This window comes from Squalius cephalus (genome assembly GCF_949319135.1).
Source record: "Squalius cephalus genome assembly, chromosome: 13".
Taxonomy (NCBI): domain Eukaryota; kingdom Metazoa; phylum Chordata; class Actinopteri; order Cypriniformes; family Leuciscidae; genus Squalius; species Squalius cephalus.
In genome coordinates this window covers 28,613,557-28,633,798 of record NC_137134.1, presented here as the reverse complement: position 1 = coordinate 28,633,798, position 20,242 = coordinate 28,613,557, and the positions used below count along the sequence as shown (strand labels likewise).

The window sequence follows — 20,242 nt, the reverse complement described above, 5'->3', positions numbered from 1 at the left end:
AACACACATCAAACAAATGGCCATTCTCATGCAAAAGCTGTTTGTCCATCCAGCAGATCAAACCACATTTCTGAAGAAAACCCGACCACAGCAGTTTCAGTTTGACTCAATAGATGAGCTGCTAGAGTCAGACTTCAGTAAGACTGGCAATGTAAGATGGCCGATGATTTTTGCCACTTCGCAAAAACTGAATGATTATAACGCCATTTTAAAATCCATCAGATTTAGAGGCTGACTAATATTAAATAATGCAATATATTACTACTTTTTCATATTTGACACAATCAGAAACTACCTTTTAGAAACCATCAATGTTAACATCAAAAACATGTTTTCCATTTAATAAAGATTGTTTTTCACTGGCCCTTTTGACCAAAAATCTGTATCACATTATTTGTAAAGATTTTGGCAGTTTTACAGTATATCACAGTATTTAATTTTTCTTTCCATGACCGAACCTTGTTTATTGTGGTTTATTTTACTGTCAAGAGTGAAATTAAATGAAAATTCAAATGAGAATGTAATAATTCCTTGAATTTTTGGGCAAGTTTACTGTTTAAATTGAAACATGTATGAAAACTTTTGTAATATTGCTTAAAAATAATGTTTTATTATTATTATTATTATTATTACTTTTATTACTTTAAGAAGTATATTGTACTGTGCAATAGTAATATATTTCTTTCAGAATGTCTTCAAGTTCTAAACTTTTATTTTGGCGGGGAGTAATGAAGACCTTTGAGTTAATGTGTGTATTAATAAATTAGTATTATTATTGTTGTTGTTGTTGTTGTTGTTACTTGAAGAAGTGCACTCTAGAAGTACACTATCATAATTTCTTCAAGTTAAATCCGAACTTTTATTTTGACGGGTTGTTATGAAGACCGATGTTTCTGTTTGATTATGACTGACATTACAATAGTTTTATCAAATGAAATGGTGAAGCTCGTTAAGTGACTCTCATAGTAGCTCTGCAGATGAAGTTTATGTGTCTATTTTCTCATATAGTGAGACATAGGTCTAAAAATCATTCTCAATATTAAAGATTAGCAGAGTTCACACCACAGCTATAACGATAACGGCACAGAGAAACGATATCGTTGGAATCACTTTCAGAACGATTTTATCCAGCTGATGAATGATAAAAACATTGACAGCCAATCATTTCAATCCTACTATAAAGAGCTCGAGCATTTAAAGTGACAGACAACCATGTGTTTAGAATAAACAATGATATTGTCCGCTGGTGTGTACGCTAATATAGTTATCGTTATTTTGATATCATTGTTCTTGTGAACGGGCCTTTATAGAGTAAATTCCATGTATGACTGGATTCCTTGATTCAGTCCGCGTCATAGGGCTCTATTGCCATAAAGAAAGTTAGTTGTGGGTTATTTATTGTTATGTTATAAAATTATAACCATTAGTAAGAAGGGTATGGAGTTAATAAAGGTACCCTCTCAAAACACTCTACATAGTGCTCTTCGTGGCCATTGAATAGATTCAGCATTTGTTTCAGCTATGCACTGGAATATTCCAGTATTTGAAAGATATATCTTACGCAAAATTGAAACCGGTATAGCGCCCAGCACAGCATTATTTTCAACTGTTAAGTATAACTAAATACAACTTAACAGCTGAAAACAGAGCTGAGCTGGAGACATCATAGCACACATGCAAGTGTGTAAGTGTGAACTATAGGGCGGTCAAACAGTGGCGGGGAGGACTTACACCAGATTGAGTGTTATCAGCAGATAGTCTTATTAGATCAGTTTTCACTGAACCACTGGAGAAAATATTCGACATGTTTGTTTTGTTCTTTTTGTGTTGGTGGAGTATGATTGGTAAGTTTTACGGTTACACTTTATTTTAAGTTTGACGTAGTTTGGACATACTCAAATAGGAACTGAGTGATACTAATTAACTACATGCACTTACTATAGAGTTACAGTTAGGGTTTGGTTTAGGGTTAGTTACTTGTAAGTATGCATAATTTACTGTTATTACTATAGTAAGTATGCAGTAACGTGTAACTACATCAGCTTAAAATAAAGTGTTAACCTAATTTCTTTCTGTTTAAGAGAAATAAAGCTGCTGCTATACGGTTCAGATTAGTTATAGGATTTGCATTTTCTGTTCATCTAAATTAAATAAAATCTAACACATATAATTGTGAGATACATAGAATTCAACTTTGAAGTTTTACTCGGCTGTAATTGACTTGTCATGTAACTTCAAATGTTTATATTGCTCTACAAGTCGATAACTTTAAAATACATTAAAGATAAAAATGTCGCCTCTTATTTTGAGTCTCTTGTAAAGATTAGAAACTGATTTCAGCTTTAAACCTCTTCATGTTCTCCAGGTGTGTTTGGTGATTCAGTGTCAGTGATGGAGGGAGATTCTGTTACTCTAAACACTGATCTTACTGAAATACATGAAGATGAAGACATGCTGTGGAAATATGGAGCTGAAAAATCTCTCATAGCTCAAATCAGTAAAGCTGCTGGGATTTCCTCCACATATGATGGTCCTGATGGGAGATTCAGAGACAGACTGAAGCTGGACAATCAAACTGGATCTCTGACCATCACAAACACCACAACTGAACATGCTGGAGATTATGAACTACTGATAAGTGGAGCGAAACGATCATCTAGAACATTCAGTGTTTCTGTCTATGGTGAGTATAGAGATAATTTCTTCAGTCCTTCAAATATTCTTGTTATTTGGAATTTGGTTATTTGTTAAGGAATATTTTGGCTTCAGTAGAAGTTAAACTTAATTGACAGCATAATGTTGATTAAAACAAGGTTACAAGGCGCTTACAATGGAAGTCAATTAAGTCAATTTTGTAAGGATTTAAAAGGAGAATGTGAAGCTTATAACGGAATAGAAACACAATAATGATTATCTTTAGTTCAGCTGTAAAGCTATTTAAATAATTTTTTTTTGTGTGCTGTTTTAGAATTGTAGGTGTTCTGTTGGCAAAGGGACAAAATTGTATAATTGGACAACTTTACGCATGAAAAGTTAGCAATTTTTTTTTCTTTTTTTTTTCGCTTTTCTGCAGGACAAATGGAAATAAATTGTGGTAATAAGCACAATTTGCTTTTGATTGCAACAAATGCTGTTGATTAGGTTTAACTTGTACTGAACTTTGAATTCTTCATTGTTTTTTGTATTTTGACATGTTTAATAATTTTATAGTTTGAGATGATAGAAACACTCACTCACCGTCATGCTACTACACTGAAAATAAAAATTTTGACTAGATTTAATCACATTTATGTTTATTCTCTCATGTTTTCCAGCTCATCTGCCCACTCCTAACATTACCAGAAACTGTTCTTCATCATCATCGTCATCATTAAACTGTTCACTGGTGTGTTCATCAGTGTTGAATGTGAGTGATGCGACTCTCTCCTGGTACGCAGGAATCAGTGTATTGTCCAGCATCAGTGTGTGTGATCTCAGCATCAGTCTCTCTCTACCTCTGGAGGTGGAATATCAGGATAAAAACACCTACAGCTGTGTGCTGAACAATCCCATCAGCAACCAGACCACACATCTGGACATCAACACACTCTGTCACACATGTGCAGGTACCACAGCACTGATGATATATGTGTGTGTTTACTGACCTGATCTATGTCTTCTGTTGGAGATCAGACTGATGCATTCACTTCTTTCTTTATCATTACAGCACTGGACACACAGTCTTCTTCACACTCTCCAGTGTCTCTGATAGTGTTGATCTCTGCTGCTGTTGCTGCTGGATCTCTGATGATTGTTGTTATAGTCATGATCCTCTGCACCTGCAAGAAATGTAGAAAAACAGGTCAGGAGAGTAAATTATTAACTACAAATAACTTAAAATAATGCATCTGAAGCACCAATATTTATTCGTTACACATTTCTATATAAGATTGCGAACTCTGTTGTTTCAACATATCTGTATTATTGTTAAAGCAGTTCAGACCCAGGAGGAAGACAGAACAGATTCAGCATTATGTAAACCAACAACTCGGAAAAAGGTAAGAAGTTGTTGCAGTCAGTTGGTGTGTTTGAACCTTGTCGATTGAAGTTTACAGCATCAGACGGTCAGTGAACAGAGGCGTTAGGCCTATAGACTCAACTGTCATTGTTACATTCAGAGCAGATCAAAATGAGAGTTTAAAAAAAAAAAATGCTATTTACACTAAGCCTACTGTTTGCACCTCAGTGTAAATAGTTTTTCCATTTTAGAGGAATATAATTTTGCAATGTAATTTGTTTTTTAACACAAACCAATTCATTAGCACATAGAAAATGTTTTTAAAATTGATTTTTTTTTTCAGTAAATGTAATAGGCCTATATTACAATTGCTAAACTATTATATCTGACAGCCTCAGTCACCACTCACATTCACATTACTAAAGTGAACGGGTTTACATGACCTCACGCATGTCTGGTTAAGAACGTGCATTTAAACACATTCAGTGAGTGACTGGAAACTTTCTACTTCTTCTTCTTTTTTTTCTTTGGTCATATCAAGCCAAGTGAAATATTATATCCACAGACTAGTAGGCCTAAATCTGTTTAAAACGTGGGTGCGATGTTGTAGCTTGTTTAGTGACTCTCATAGCTAACTCGTTCCGTAAAATAGCTACAGGATCGTTCCGTATCAAATCAATACGTGAGTAGGCTATTTGTCCAAGGATTTTGCACTGTGGCAATTAATAATAGAATAAATAAAAAATAATTTCACAAGTAGAGAAGCTCATCTGCGCGTGATTGCATTTTGGTGTCTTTTTATTTCCACAACAACGAGTCTCAACACATCACGCGCAGTTAATCGCGCGGATCACTGCGCGTTTTTTAAGAGCTCACGCTCATATTTTTTTTTAGACATTATTAGGCAGATCATAAATTAATATTATAATGTTATTTAGATTTGCATTAAGATTATAAATGTTTTATTATTAGAATGTCATTAAGATTATTAACCCATTTAATCCCAAATTTTTCCCAGACACAAAAATATCCAAATCATGTGTCATTAGTATCCCTTTGAAACAATCAATAATAATTTTTTTTAAATTTTCATGGAAAAGTGTGTGAAAAAGTGTGTTTTATGATCGGTCACAATTGTGACCGGTGGGAAACTGTGTTGTATCAACCATTGTATTGATTTAATATAGGTCTATTTGACCTATGCACTGTGTTTGTGTGTGTTTTTGTGTGTGTGTGTATGTTTTTTATTTTTTTGTGTTTTTGTGTGTCTGTGTGTGTGTGGGTGGGTGTGTGTGTGGAGATCAGACATCAGAGGAGACGTGACCATGTGTGAGTGTGTGTGTGTGTGTGTGTTTGTGTATGTGTGTGTGTGTTTCTGTGTGTGTTTCTCTGTGTGTGTGTGGAAATCAGACATCAGAGAAGACGTGACCGTGTGTGTGTGTGTGTGTGTGTGTGTGTGTGTGTGTGTGTGTGTGTTTTTGTGTGTGTGTGTGTGTGTGGGTGTGTGTGTTTTTGTGTATGTGTGTGTGTGTGTGTGTGTGTGTGTGTGGGTGTGTGTCTGTGTGTGTGTGAAGATCAGACATCAGAGGAGACGTGACCGTGTGTGTGTGTGTGTGTGTGTCTGTGTGTCTGTGTGTGTGTGTGTGTGTGTGTGTGTGTGTGTGTGTGTGTGTGTGTGTGTGTGTGTGTGTGTGTGTGGAGATCAGACATCAGAAGAGACGTGACCGTGTGTGTGTGTGTGTGTGTGTGTGTGTGTGTCTGTGTGTGTGTAAAATTAGGTAGATAGTAAGGTAGAACAGTTAGCCTATGTGTATTAGTATGTAGATACAATGGGTTATCCCACCGGTCACTATTGTTGCCGTTGACATGTTTGTGAGTTCTATGAACACATTAAACAAAGTTGAGTAATTGCAAATGCATATATCAATACTAGACACCTTAAACATGATATGTACCAAAAATCTATGTCCTATCTTTATGTTAACATACTTTAGCACCCTTTTCTTTGGGAGCTTTCTTGCTGGCATCCTCTTCTCTTGGCGCAAACAGGAAATAAACAGCTCTGGTCATGTGACAATTTACAGTAAACATGCGAAACTGCACATATTTCATTGAGACCCTTTATTATTTCAATATCTGCTGGAAATGCATTGATAGATCATTCAGTAACATTTTTATAGCCTTAGAAATGAAACACTTTTTTACGGTCACTATTGTGACCGGTGGGATTAAATGGGTTAATAATGTTATTTAATCATTTAGTCTATATAGCATAGGCTACAATTCATAACATTTAAAAAAATAGTTTATTTAGATACAAATGAGACAAAAAATGTACATATAGGCTATAATTTACGTAAATTATTTAAAGATTAAAAAGCCGTCCCATTTTAAAAGCTGCACATAATATCAAATGTGTTTGTTGCAAGTTCACATGGCCAATTTGTTCCCATGTTTGATTTATTTTTTGTTCATACTTTTTGAGCACATTAAGAATGAATTTTTTAAACAACAGTGCAGATTGTCTCTTTACGGAGTGCTGACACGAATACGACATGGAAAAGACAACCACCAATGAAAAACAATAGGCTACATACGTATGTGCTGCTTTCTGCCTGAAAGTAGGCCTAAAAGTGTTTTCTTTTTGTATATGCATAGTTTATAAATGAGGTGCTATTATAGCCTACATGTAGGCTAAAAACGTTTGTCCTTTACACCAGCCATGCGGGTTAGGGTTAGCTCAGCTGCAGCCAGTGGACTATGCCTACTAATTTCTGACTGTTGGTTTGATTATTCTAAAATCACCCATACAAAACCAGTTTTTATACCATTATAGGTTGTCTTTAGAGAAAGTAGGACACAGAGTTGTTACTCATGTTGTGCTGAAGTGTGTCCTCGATCTGCAGCGTCTCTGCGGTTCATCATTATCTGAGCTGAGATGCAGCTTTAGCAGACGTTGGTTTCTTTGTAGATGTTCTGCAACAAGTGTCTGCTGTTGCTTTAGAGTGAAAGACAGTCATTCTCAGAGCAGAGACTGCAAACCTGCACAACTTCAACTGTTTGATGATTTAACTGGTTAAAAAGTCATGAATGGGATGTTTGATGTCATTTCCTCCTGCTGATCTATGTTAGCATCTTTCAGTAGTAGTAGTAGTAAAAAAAAATGTCTGTATTTGATTCCCATATTAAAAATAAAAAAGCAGCATTTAAGATCTTCCTTTGGAATAAAAATAATAGAAATTATGTTCAGTTCTACTAATCTATCTGGAGTTTTAAAAGGTTTTATTAAAAGAATAACAAGGTTATTCAGATAGAAACCTTGGTCTGTTATTAATTTTCCGTCGCATTAGCAGGTTCCTGACAGAGTTTGTGTTTCCTTTCAGAAATCAAAAACGGAGTCTGTGTATGAAAATATCCCAAAAAAACGATGATGATCTTTATCCAGCGGAACTGATGAGAGTTCATACTGGATCTGGTCTCACACCTTTTGGTTTTGCTCACATTTATTCCGTTTTCACTCTTTTGTGTGTGTGTGTGTGTTATTGTAATGTCTGAAATTTTGTTATAATTTACTGGTTCCCCAATAGCATATCATCCATTAACTCAACTAAAATGTTCTTTTTTTAGTTTCCCAGACAGCAACATGGTGTCAGCCCAGATCCAGCCCACATCTGGAACACATGAATTCCACACGCACCAGATGTGGGCCGGATCTGGGCCGACACTATGTTTCTGTCTGGGTTATCACAGAAATATACATAACTTTCATTAGTAAATATTGATTCCACCCTTCACTGTGCTTCTATGCCTGTCATGTACTCTTCTTGTTTTATTTTTTAATTTTTTTAAAGGATATTAACTGCATTGCATACATGTATCATTGCATTTTGCATTTACAGTATCACACAATATAATCTGCTGGATGTTTTAGCAAATGTAACACAATCACATCATCGCTCTCTAGTGTCCAAAGCAGAGAATCACATCTCTATAATAACATCTCTAGAGATGCTGCTGTTCCAGATGTCATATTTACATCTTATAAAATCAGCTTTATGTGATGTTTACCATCCTCTCCGGTGATTTTTTGTTTTGTTGTTGCTTTGGTCATCAGTCTTATGATATTAATTAAACTGATAAATGGTGAATGTTTGAGTAAAATCAGCTAAAGCAGCATCATAGCGCTGAGATCAACGTAAAACAGTGGTGTTCACAGCAAAAACTGACTAATATTATGCAAGCAAATTCATAACGCTCAGTTACATGCAATGTGAATACTGTCACAGAAACCTTACCTAAGAATTCAGATTTCCAAGAACAGCCTTCATCTTCTTCCAATATAAATAGATGAAATAAAAACTGATTAAAATCACAGTTGATTAGACACTGGTCATATTGCTAAAGATCGAGTTGTACATCTATAGCTAGCTTTAGTAAATGTCAAAAGTAGAATCCTAAAATGTAACAGGTGAACATTTAGTCCATCAGTAAGTAATGTACAGAGACAGTCACTCTATAAATGATTAGCTTAGTTCAGTTATTTCTGATAACAAACTCACAGATTTCAGCCGTAATGAGTGAGACAGATTTGTTTAATGTCATTAATCACATTTCATTGTTACAGAAAATAAAATAGTATTTTTATGGGCTAACATTTTAAAGCACATTTTCCTTTGCTATTGCAAAGCTAAACAAACAATACAAAAAAGGTCTAAAATATTCCACTCAAAGTGCAAGACACCCAAGTTCTGTGTTCTTCTACTGAGGTTGTGTTTTTCTGAGGCCTATCATAGTACTCTATGACACTGACATTACTTTTCTGAGAACATTTGCGATAAAGTGCACCATGCTAAATCCTGCAGTTGATTTGGGAACCCCAGATCTCAGAGTTCAGAGAGATCTGATGATGTTCTGTAAGACAATGAGCTCTTTGAACAAGAAAATTAAACAGGATAAACTTAAGAAACAGAGATTTGTACAATTGCAAGTATTTTGTTCAGACAAGAGTATTCAAGTGAAAAGCTTAAAACATCATTCAGATGCTTAATACCAGTAAACATGCTTGCACAGCAGCCAGTAACAGGTATGGAACATACAAAACAACAATATGTTGCAAATGAAAATACAATTTGGCATTTTGTTGCCATTTTTATCCACAGTGTCTTCCGTTACAGGTTCAGTTCCTGAGATTGAGAGTTTGATCAAGGACACAATGGTGATATTTCATTGATGAAGCCTTGCAGGATTTTAACTGACTTTCTTTAACCACAAAGCTATGCCATTACAAACAAACCAACAAAAACACAAAGTTCTTCATAGACTTAAACATAAATAAAAGGATTCCAGCTGAAAACAGTTTAAAGTAACGTGATTATCAGAGACAACAGCATGCTGCTGTTTTCATCAGGGATGTTTCTCTCTAGTGTTGCCAATTGACAATAGTGAAGATTGTAAGTAAACATTACCAGAATCAGTAGTACACACTCAGTTCAGTACCTGAGTATTTAACTGGCAGCCGCTCTCTGAAGAGCTGGATATTACTTGGTCAAAATATCCATCTTGAATGATTCATGTTCAGTTATTAACGAAATGTCTCGCTGTTCCTGTCTGGATCAATTTAGCCGCTTCAATAAACCCTATATACTGAAAAACAAAGCACTCTATTGCTGCCAACACATTACTTTGTTTCTTACTTTATAGCTAACTGATTGAATTCCTCAAGCACCGTTTACATAATAATAATAATAATAATAATAATAATAATAATATATATATATATATATATATATATATATATATATATATATATATATATATATATATATATATATATATATATATGTATATTAGGGCTGTCAATCGATAAAAAAATGTAATCGCGATTAATCGCATGATTGTCATGAGTTAACTCGCGATTAATCACACATTTTTTATTTGTTCGAAATGTACCTTAAATTAATACTTTTAAAGTTTGTAATACTCTAATCAACATGGGCATGGATAAATATGGATGCTTTATGCAAATGTATGTTTATTATTGAAACCATAGTCAACATAGAGCATGAAGACGAGACATGTTTCAAAGGTCATAGTCTATGGATGTTTTTCAGAGAACTTGTTCATGTCTATTAGACATATGTAGAAAGAACAAAGAATACCAGATTCCTATTACTTCTCTTTCTTTGCACTGAGCAATTTACTAACACAAACATGTTTAGATTTTTGCATGCCATGGCAGCTCTTCTGAAAATGCTAAATGTACATTTATTATTACATTAGTTTGTCTCTCTCTGTGCCCATTTTAATGAAGCTAAATCCTCAATAAAATTGTTTTCATTGGTATATTTTACTGTTTCAGTTGTCAAACAATGGAATGAATATGAAATAGTGACTGAAACGCGACCCATTAAGACATAACCAGCTCTCCCTTCCAAGATGTTATTCTGCACAAAAATCCTGATAATCGAGCCATCGTCTGATTAAATCAAATACACATAAGATAAACACAATATCTGTGCTGTGATTTCGGCTATACTTGCATGTAAAATTAGAGAAGCAACATAATATCTGTGTTTAACTGAATTAAAGCGCTGCTCCTCTCTGCAGCGCGAGACGCAGAGAGAGAGAGAGAGAGAGAGAGAGAATTAGTGCCGTTAATATGATTAATGGAAGGTTATAATAGTTATTAAAAAAAAATTTGTGCCGTTAAAATGATTTTGCATTAACGCGTTATTAACAAGCTAACTTTGACAGCACTAATATATATATATATATATATATATATATATATATATATATATATATATATATATATATACACAGTAGCCAATGTATATATATATATATATAGTTTGACTACATTTTTAATGCATTATTTAAATGACTTATAAACTGAATTATAGCAAATTAGTTTGAATTTGCATTAGTTGAAACTGGTGTTGAGGTGATATTTCAGTATGTACCTAATAGTGTAATCTTGGTATTGTGGCACTACCGAGTGTGGTGGTGAGTGTTTGCTGTTCCTCTTCTCTCATTCATCTTTTTGTGTTCTCTTTTTGAAAGAATCTAAATAATTAACTAAATAAGAAAGTTTGTAACTTTGATGATGGCTTGAGAAAACATAGCAGGCAAGTTTGAATTAGGGTTAACTTAAGTTTAAAGCTTATATGTTTGAAATATATGTTTTATATATGTTTTATGTTTTAGTTAAGTAGTTCTAAAAGCTAGAATTTTGGATATAATTAGATAGAATGGAAGCTTAAATGAGTTTATGGCTCATAATATTACATTAAATATTATATTAAATATTACATATAATGGCAGCTTAATTGAGTATAATGGGTTTCTGGCAGTTTAAATGAGAATTTTGACAGTTTGAGTTTGAACTCTGGCTTAATTGTCAATGTAAATCTATGGGATTTCTTAAAGTTTTGATTGTCATTTTTAGGAAAACCGTAAGTCTGATTATTTAGAACAGTAGGAGAGTTTGGTGGATGTAGCTAGAAAACAAAGAGAAAATTTAGTCAAAGAAGAAGAAGAAGTAGTAGAAGAAGAAGTAGAAGAAGAAGAAGAAGAAGAGCTTAAAGGAGACATCATGCTTTTAAATCGTTCCTTTTTACATATAAATCATTCATTTGTGGTCTATATAAAGCGGAACTGTAATGCTTGGGTCTGAATTCCTCATTATTATAGCTCCACAGGCCCCTTATCTACCCCTTTTCTGATGTGCGTCTGAGAGCAACTCGTTTTGGTGCGGTCTTTTTAAATGCAAATGAGACACGTCAAACCCCGCCCGCTCTCCAGTCTGCAGTGGTGACACTCGGTTCAACTCCACCCCGTTCGGCCATTTTTGTAGTTTGATAGCAGAGATATGATTATCTAGCGGCACAGAAACTTAAGTAATATCATCGGATAACGTTAGCTGTATGCTATGCTACTATCTAAGCTAACTAAAAAACACACTAACAACGAGAAATGTTTAATTTCACAATCTATAGCTTCGGTTAAATACTAGTATATGAAACGTATACTTTTAAAATACATTAAATACATTAATGACTCGTTATAACGTAGTACAAACGTCTTCTATAATAAAGTGATTTTGTATGATTTGTAACCAGGCACTAAAGCGATTACCCATAAAACGTGCTTTGAGCCAATCGGATTGCTTGGGTCCTACGCCTGGACTATTCACACCGAAGTAACCGTATTATTCACCACACCGGTGTGGTTAAGTATTCGGTCACTCTATAGTGATGGGTCCGGGCTGAGGACCCAATTAGTATGCCAGTATATGCCTGATCTAAATCTGTTCTCGCGATACGGTAAGGCAGTATCAGTGCAGTAATATCAGGTAAAGCTCATAGCACGATCATCGGATAATGTTAGCTGCATGCTATGCTACTATCTAAGCTAACTAAAAAACACACTAACAACGAGAAATGTTTAATTTCACAATCTATAGCTTCGGTTAAATACTAGTATATGAAACGTATAATTTAAAATACATTAAATACATTAATGACTCGTTATAACGTAGTACAAACGTCTTCTATAATAAAGTGATTTTGTATGATTTGTAACCAGGCACTAAAGCGATTACCCATAAAACGTACTTTGAACCAATCGGATTGCTTGGGTCCTCAGCCCGGACCCATCACTATAGAGTGGCCGGATACTTCACCACACCTGTATTCGATGTCCTTATTTGGCAGTTCCGCTGCAAATACTGTGACGTAATTGTTCACAAAACATCATAGAGAATAGAAAAATCGGAACAGGTTGAAAAATAAGGCCAAAACAGCATATAAAGATATCAACGAAACACCTTAAGAGACTAATTTCAAATTTACCATACTTCTAAACACTAAAAATATACAACAAAATGCATTTAAGGGCTAAAAAAGTGGATTTAGCATGATAGGTCCCCTTTAAATAGTAACATCAGAATGTTGGATTTCTCAAGCAAACATAATAATGTTACTGTGTTGTCTTATTGGCAGGCTCAGTCGTATCCGTCAACTGAGTCTTATCTTGAGGGTCCTCCTCACTCCTGTAATAGCCTAAAACAGAATAACAGAAGGTAAAAGACATGAATGGGACTGAAGATTCATTGACACAAACACAAAAATACTAACCTGATATTTTCACCTGATATTTGAGTAATGCATGGTGCTTTTCTTTTACAAAATTTTTTTTTTAACAACATGTCTTAATTGTGGGATGCTTCTCTTAAAGGGGTCATGACATGAAAATGTATTTGATCTCTTGACATAAAAGAGGCCAAACATTCCTCCGCACAGTAAAAATACAGTAGCTTTTGTTGAAACCATCTTCCTAAACAGCCTATACATCTAAAATGCTGGTGAATATGAATAATACAGTACTGGTACTCTAACCTTCTTTCTTAATAAAGTTGCTCTTTTTGTTTTCAGATTTTTTTGCCATTTAGTTTATTTGGGAGTTCACTTGTAAGAAACATTTATATTACACCCTGATACTAGGGTCATGACAGCCTATATGGTAAATAAATATAATGATTATATAATGATAGCAATGCAAATTATTGTAATTTTATAATAACATAAAATGTGTTCACGTATTCATCTTTATTGTATAGTAAAACAGTATGGGAGAAGCATAGTCTGGAAGAGTGAGTTATTAAACTACAAAAAACACTCAAACATGTTGCAAACTCACAGATCTGAATCAGTTTTTATGCAGGGAGATTCAGTGCTCATATATCTTACCTGAGGATTGGTATTCCTGCTGCTGTCCGCGCTGCCAGCACACAATACTTTGGTTCATTAGAATAAGAATCAAAATATTTACATGTTCTAAAGATTAAAATTTACAATAAATATAATCATTTTCATTTTGTTACATAAACTGTATGTAATACTCACAGCAGTAAATCACAGCAGCAGATGCAGCAACAAACAGCAGGGCAACAGCAGGACAGCAACAGCAACAGCATTTATTCCTGCTACAACTGCTGAAGACAGACTTATTATTACTAACAAAGTGACTGAAACAAAAAACTTTACCAATATACGTGTCTGCTAATTTGGTCATCATTTCTATCACATTGAATTAACTGATCAATTCTGGTGGGTTTTAGAAGAACAGCATCACGGTGAGCTGAACAGGAAACAGCATTCATAATTGTCTGTATTTTTTATGTTATTGTGTACACCTGATGTGCATGTTAGGGTGATAGAGATGATCACAATTATATTTTAATATTGAGTCCAAGTCACTTTTTCAAAGAGGCCACAATGAAAACATTTACTGGGTTGATTTGAGTGACTTAATGATACTCACCAATGACAGTAACACTGAAGTTCTTTATGATGCTGAATCTGATGTTGTTGATCTCTAGTTTATATTCTCCAGAGTCTGTGTTTCTGGTGTTTGTGATGGTCAGAGATCCAGTCTGATGATCCAGCTTCAGTCTATCTCTGAATCTCTCTTTACACTGAACATCTGTACAGATCTTACTCTGATCTCCAGTGATTTCAGTGATGAGAGTGTCATTAAAATACCACATAATCAAATTAGTTGTTGTTTTTTCACCAGGATCTAAAGTAACAGATTCTCCCTCCTTCACTGACTTTCTCATTTTATCTAGTTCAGCAGCAGAAACACCTGAAACACAAACCAACAGATGATTGTATTATCTTTTTAAAACTAACAAAACACACAATATCAAGAACTGCTGATATAAAAATTGAAATTGAAAAACATGTTGTTTTAATTCCTCATGCTATTTCCCATTTGTTGACCTTCAGTGCTTATAAAAAACAATTTGCATAGTTGTTTTTCAACAAATCCTCAGCAGTTCAGATTCCAAGTGAACTAAAAAACGCACAGTATAATGAAACACATAGTATGAAATAACAGTTGCATTTAAAGATGCAGTAAACGATTTCTGAGAAACGCTGTTGTGTTTCGCTACTATAAAGTAAACAGACGGATTCTTCCTCCTTCTAAGGCTTTATTCAAGAACTGCAGGGTTACTCTTATGGCCATAACCCACGCCGTACAAACATGAAGGGAGAGATATAACGTGCTGCCTTGGCTGTTAAACTCACTCTGTCTTCCTGCTCCCATGCTCTCCCCTCGCTCTTGTCACTTGACCCCGCTATAACCCCGCCCCTTAAAGAACCAGGGACTAACAGAAAGAACCACTTATGATTCGATTATCACTGTCGAACAACATCTTCCATTTATACTGACATTACACTATTATTATTTAGCAAAATTCACCTCATATTTCCGGTGCGGAGCCCTCATCTGTGTCCTTTCTCTAACCATTCAGCACATTTCCACTGCTGAAAAGGGGGTTCTAGGCTGGAAAGATCGGTTAAATTTCGGCCCAAAAAACTTGCTGGTCTTGAGCGGGGGTAATTAGTTTAAATAAGGTATACACAGGCTTTACAATGGCACGTGCGAGTGACTTGAGTGCTTGAAAACAAAAGCACTATAGATGATCTCTAGACATTGCGTCTTTCTATGCTCACGGCCAAGGAATATACTTTGAGAGGTCTGCGCACTCAACTGTGTGCGAGACTGAAAATGAAGTGTATATTCTGTATGTCTACTGTCTTTTATGACGTAACTCAAGGATTATGCCACGCCCATGATAAGTGGAAAATGGTCTAAATGTTCTCCGTTTTATCAATTTATCAACTAACCATTCATTCATTTAGATGCATTCTAGAGGTTCTACTTCTGCTGGAGTCTCTCCTTCATTAGTGTCCAACTCCACCTCTAGCATACAGTATATCAGTGGTATTTTCACTGTCATTCATTTTTGTTTTCCTGTTTTGTTGTTGCTAGAGTATCCGAGGCACGAGCTGTTAAGGCACAGCACTCTTCTGGAAAGGGAGGAGCAGCAGCTCATTTGCATTTAAAGATTCAGACACCCAAAAATTGGCATTTAGGGCATGGTATAATAAATCATTTATGGGGTATTTTGAGCTGATATACTTCCCAGACATATTCTGAAGACACTTATATTACATCTTGTAAAAAGTGACATAATAGGTCCCCTTTAACTGTAAACGTGAATAAATGTGAATTAATTTACACATAAAAAAAAATCATCACTTAATGTCACTGCAAAATATCACTAAACACATTATTGATGCAATTTAAATGTACAGTTCTTGTTTTTTTAACATAGCAACTCACCATTAACAACAATGCTGAATCTCTTCATGATGCTGGTCTTGCTGCTGATGATATTTAGTTCATAAAGTCCAGTGTGTGTGATCGTGGTGTTTGTGATGGTCAGAGATCCAGTCTGATGATCCAGCTTCAGTCTGTCTCTGAATCTCTCAGTGCCTTCATTACACTGAACATCTGTACAGATCTTACTCTGATCTACAGTGATTTGAGCTATACGGATGTCATTAAAATACCATTTAATCTTTTCTTGTTGGTTTGTTTTAACACCAGTGTTTAGAGCGACTGAATCTCCCTCCATCACTGACACTTCATCTTTATCAACTCCAGAAAAACCTGAAGAAGAAGAAGAAGAAGAAGAAGAAAAGAAAAGCCCCTATGAGCAAAAAATTACTCAACATGAATATGAAAAGTTCGTTTATGACTGGACTAAACCAGCCAAGGTTTCAGCACTTTTTTTTTCCGATATTGCAATGTAACACATGAATGATGAATGATACTGAATGATCTTATTTAACACATGAATGATACTGAATGATCTTATTTAACATAATGAACATCATACAATTCATGAATACTACATAGATGAATGCTATCCAAGATAATACTTCAGAATTTTTTTCTATTTTTCTAATTTATGATGTGTATTATGATGTTATGATGAACTAAATGCCTTTCTCCACTGACGTTCTGAGTTGTTCAAAGTGTATCTGATGATTGTTAGAAGGCAGACTGAGATGGCGAACAAGAACATGGTTTGTGTAACACACATTATTAGCTGTTAGACAATGTATTCAATCCAAAGGCCAATCATATTAATTACAGTTATTTGTCCGACGTTGTAGAGAGCGATACATAAAATGCATTACCATTCTGATACATCGACTTGTAGAGGAGCCTGTATAATACTGTCTCCCACTACTTCTATTTCAGTTTCTTGTTAAAACATATGCTTGAATTAAACCTGTATTTCCACTTGCCATTGTGCAATGTGTCGTTTACTACAGAAAAGTAAAGCCAGTGGATCTCTGCAAGTGCTGCTCACTGTAGAGTCAAATGACATCCAGCGATCTGAGCTATTGTGAGTGAGTGGAGGGATAATCAGCATATTCATGAACCCACATATCCAGGAAGCGAGGGTGTAGAGTTACAGTCAATCTAATTAAAGGCATGAATATTTTTTTTTTTTCATAGGAAAAAACTGTTTACATATGTGACCCTGGATCACAAAACCAGTCACATGTCGCACGGGTATATTTGTGGCAATAGCCAACAATACATTGTATGGGTCAAAATTATCGATTTTTCTTTTATGCCAAAAATCATTAGGATATTAAGTAAAGATCATGTTCCATGACGATATTTAGTAAATGTCCTACCGTAAATATATAAAATATTTATTTTAGTGAGTGAATACTGCACAATCGCAAACATAAATGGACAACTTTAAAGGAGATTTTCTCAATGTTTAGATTTTTTTGCACCCTCAGATTCCAGATTTTCCAAATAGTTGTATCTCGGCCAAATATTGTCCTATCCTAACAAACCATACATCAATGGAAAGATTATTTGTTCAGCTTTCAGATTATGTATACATCCCAATTTCAAAAAATGTACCCATGTGACTGGTTTTGTAGTCTAGGGTCACATGTAATTTTGGTGATAATAAAAAAAAAGTTTTAAGGGATAACATTATTGACTACAGGGGGACTTTAAAACCAACGACTTACCACGGACAACAATAGAGTAGGATTCTCCACCGCCACGGTTTCTGCTGGAGACCCATACATCATAACGTCCTGAGTCTGTGTTTCTGGTGTTCATGATGGTCAGAGATCCAGTCTGATGATTCAGCATCAGTCTGTCTCTGAATCTCTCTTTACACTGAACATCTGTACAGATCTTACTCTGATCTCCAGTGATTTCAGCGATGCGAATGTTATTAAAACACCATATCATTTCTTCTTCTTGTTTTTTTTCTATAAGATTTTTTAGAGTGACTGAATCTCCCTCCATCACAGACACTGACTCTCCATCTGTACCAACACCATAAATACCTGAAGACGAAATTAACAGTTACGAGCCAAACAACAACACACAAATCAAAAGAGACTGTAACAAATAAATGTTTTAGAATGGTCTAGCAAAATACATACAGGCCTATTAAACTAATTTCCTGCGAATATGAACTAAACTGCTTCGTTCATCGTTATCCTTAAGAGACAAGAGAAATAATAACCTACAAATGTCTTACCGTACAAAAGTAAATAAATGCGCAATGAGCGCATATTTGAGACATTCTGCATTTTCACAAAGTTTACATAAAATAACAGCAGATTCGGTGTCGTAAAAGTGCTGTTTCACCAGTGAAACTGAAAGTAATCTGCGTCCAACGTCCTTTAAACTGTACAAAACAAGTCTTTTTCAGCTTCTGTTTGTTGTGATTGGCGGTTGGGCTCGTTTGAGATGAGCCTCGCCCTGCAGTGAAGAGAAGAGAGAAAAAGAGCAGCCTCGACGGACATGCAGATCTCTCTCGTAGAAGTGGATCAGACACATCAAATGCTGATGTCGCGTCACTCGCGTGATTCACGCTCATGCGCTGTGTTGCTGCTTGCTGTACATAACTGGATTTAGGTTCCGTTATTTTTATGTGAAAATAAATATGATGAATAAGACATCCAAAGCATTTGCTATTTTATTCCATTCGAAAAACGTGTTTTTTTCATTATTTTATGTTTTTTTTTTTTTTTTTAGATTAATAATTTTATTTAGAAATATGACAACAGTTATACGAAACAGACATAGCACTGTCAGAAAATTTGGGAATATTCACACAATTTATAACATGATATCAGAGTTTTAAAATCAAACATTTAAAAGAGATCAATACATCACATTATACATAATTAAAGGTGCAATGTGTGATATTTCTGAGGATATTAACAGAAATGCAATATAAGATCCGTAACTATGTTTTCAGTGGTGTATAAAGACCTTACTTAATGAACCGTTATGTTTTTATTACCTTAGAATGAGTAATTTATATCTACATAACCGCGGGCACCCCACTTCTATGAAGGTCGACATATCGTGACGTCATGTTTCTACCGTAGCCGACAGCGAACAAACAGCGCTACAGAGCGTGTTTCATCACTAACTTGAATGAGAAGCAGCAGAAAAAGACGCAGCAGAATACTCAGGTTGTCCCTGACTCTGCAAACGTGGAGAAAAACATGCAGTCTGAACGACGCCTCGGACATCGTAACATTAGCTATTTCCCCTTACCTAGCTGCTTTGATGCTCTTATCCATAGCTCTTATCTTATACTAACTAGCATGGAAACCGGCTAGTGAATAAAAGACTAACACAATGATGAACAAGTAAAAATAACAAATCGCAATAACATGTGGTTTTACTGAATAATTAAGTAAATATAATTTAATATAAAATATAATATAAAGAAACCTCATTGCTTGACTTGCTACTCTCTGCTGACTCAGACAATGACATCTTCCGATCCTACGTCAGCCACCGTAGCTTCTCATTCGAGTTTGAAATTTGAGGGATGTGAAGTGAGTGAATAACTGTTTGCAATTTGCAAATCTCACCACTAGATGCCGCTAAAAATCACACACTGCACCTTTAAACCAATGACATTAAGCTGTGTCGTCAGCAAGTCGTTTCCCATCATGCTTTTGATCAGAGAGAAACCGAGACGTCTGCCTCACCGTCTTTTTTTTTTTTTTTTAAATAAGAGGAAACATTAATTGGCGTATTGACAGAGCCACAATTGAAGGCAAGGTTCTTGCAATGTTAGCATAAAAGAAAAAAGAAAGCGCAAATACTGTGATACACAGGGAAGGAGACCAGAAGCCGTTTTTTTTTTTGGGAGAAGCTTCACTATGCTGAAAAAAAGCATTATTGCATTATTGGGGGACATTTTTTTACTGAATCGACATCCCATTGGCTAATATTTAATGGAGCCTCAGGCTCACACTAAAGTTGGCTTGATCTAATTTTAGTTTACATTAAAAAAAAATGAAATTAAAGCTGCAA

The 20,242-nt window shown here is 35.1% G+C and overlaps 2 protein-coding genes and 1 long non-coding RNA gene across 3 annotated transcripts in view; 2 read left to right on the top strand and 1 right to left on the bottom strand.

Moving 5' to 3' along the window:
• The window catches only part of LOC307169635 (SLAM family member 5-like), a gene marked incomplete at both ends in the record, with an annotated part of 281,304 nt that overhangs the window by 90,871 nt on the left and 170,191 nt on the right, over positions 1–20,242 (top strand). The gene's annotated exons all lie outside the window — the stretch shown is intronic.
• Positions 3,662–8,063, top strand: LOC307169909. Its single transcript, XR_013823244.1, has 3 exons — positions 3,662–3,841; positions 3,973–4,037; positions 7,381–8,063. It is a non-coding gene; the product is annotated as an uncharacterized lncRNA (long non-coding RNA).
• LOC307169832 (uncharacterized protein) lies at positions 12,954–18,765 on the bottom strand. Its single transcript, XM_079890665.1, has 7 exons — positions 18,441–18,765; positions 17,917–18,243; positions 16,193–16,522; positions 14,321–14,644; positions 13,903–13,991; positions 13,747–13,793; positions 12,954–13,059 (listed from the first exon to the last, which is right to left on the bottom strand). Exons 1-5 carry the CDS (start codon positions 18,490–18,492, stop codon positions 13,912–13,914), a joined length of 1,113 nt encoding a protein of 370 aa, XP_079746791.1. The 5' UTR covers positions 18,493–18,765; the 3' UTR covers positions 12,954–13,059; positions 13,747–13,793; positions 13,903–13,911.

Bases quoted from the DNA above. Each gene is read 5' to 3' on its own strand.
- LOC307169832 (XM_079890665.1), bottom strand. From the start codon at position 18,492: ATGCAGAATGTCTCAAATATGCGCTCATTGCGCATTTATTTACTTTTG. The intron at 18,244-18,440 runs GTAAGACATTTG...TTTCGTCTTCAG, and splicing joins CATTTATTTACTTTTGTACG to GTATTTATGGTGTTGGTACA. The intron at 14,645-16,192 runs GTGAGTTGCTAT...TTTGTGTTTCAG, and splicing joins ATTCAGCATTGTTGTTAATG to GTGTTTCTGCTGCTGAACTA.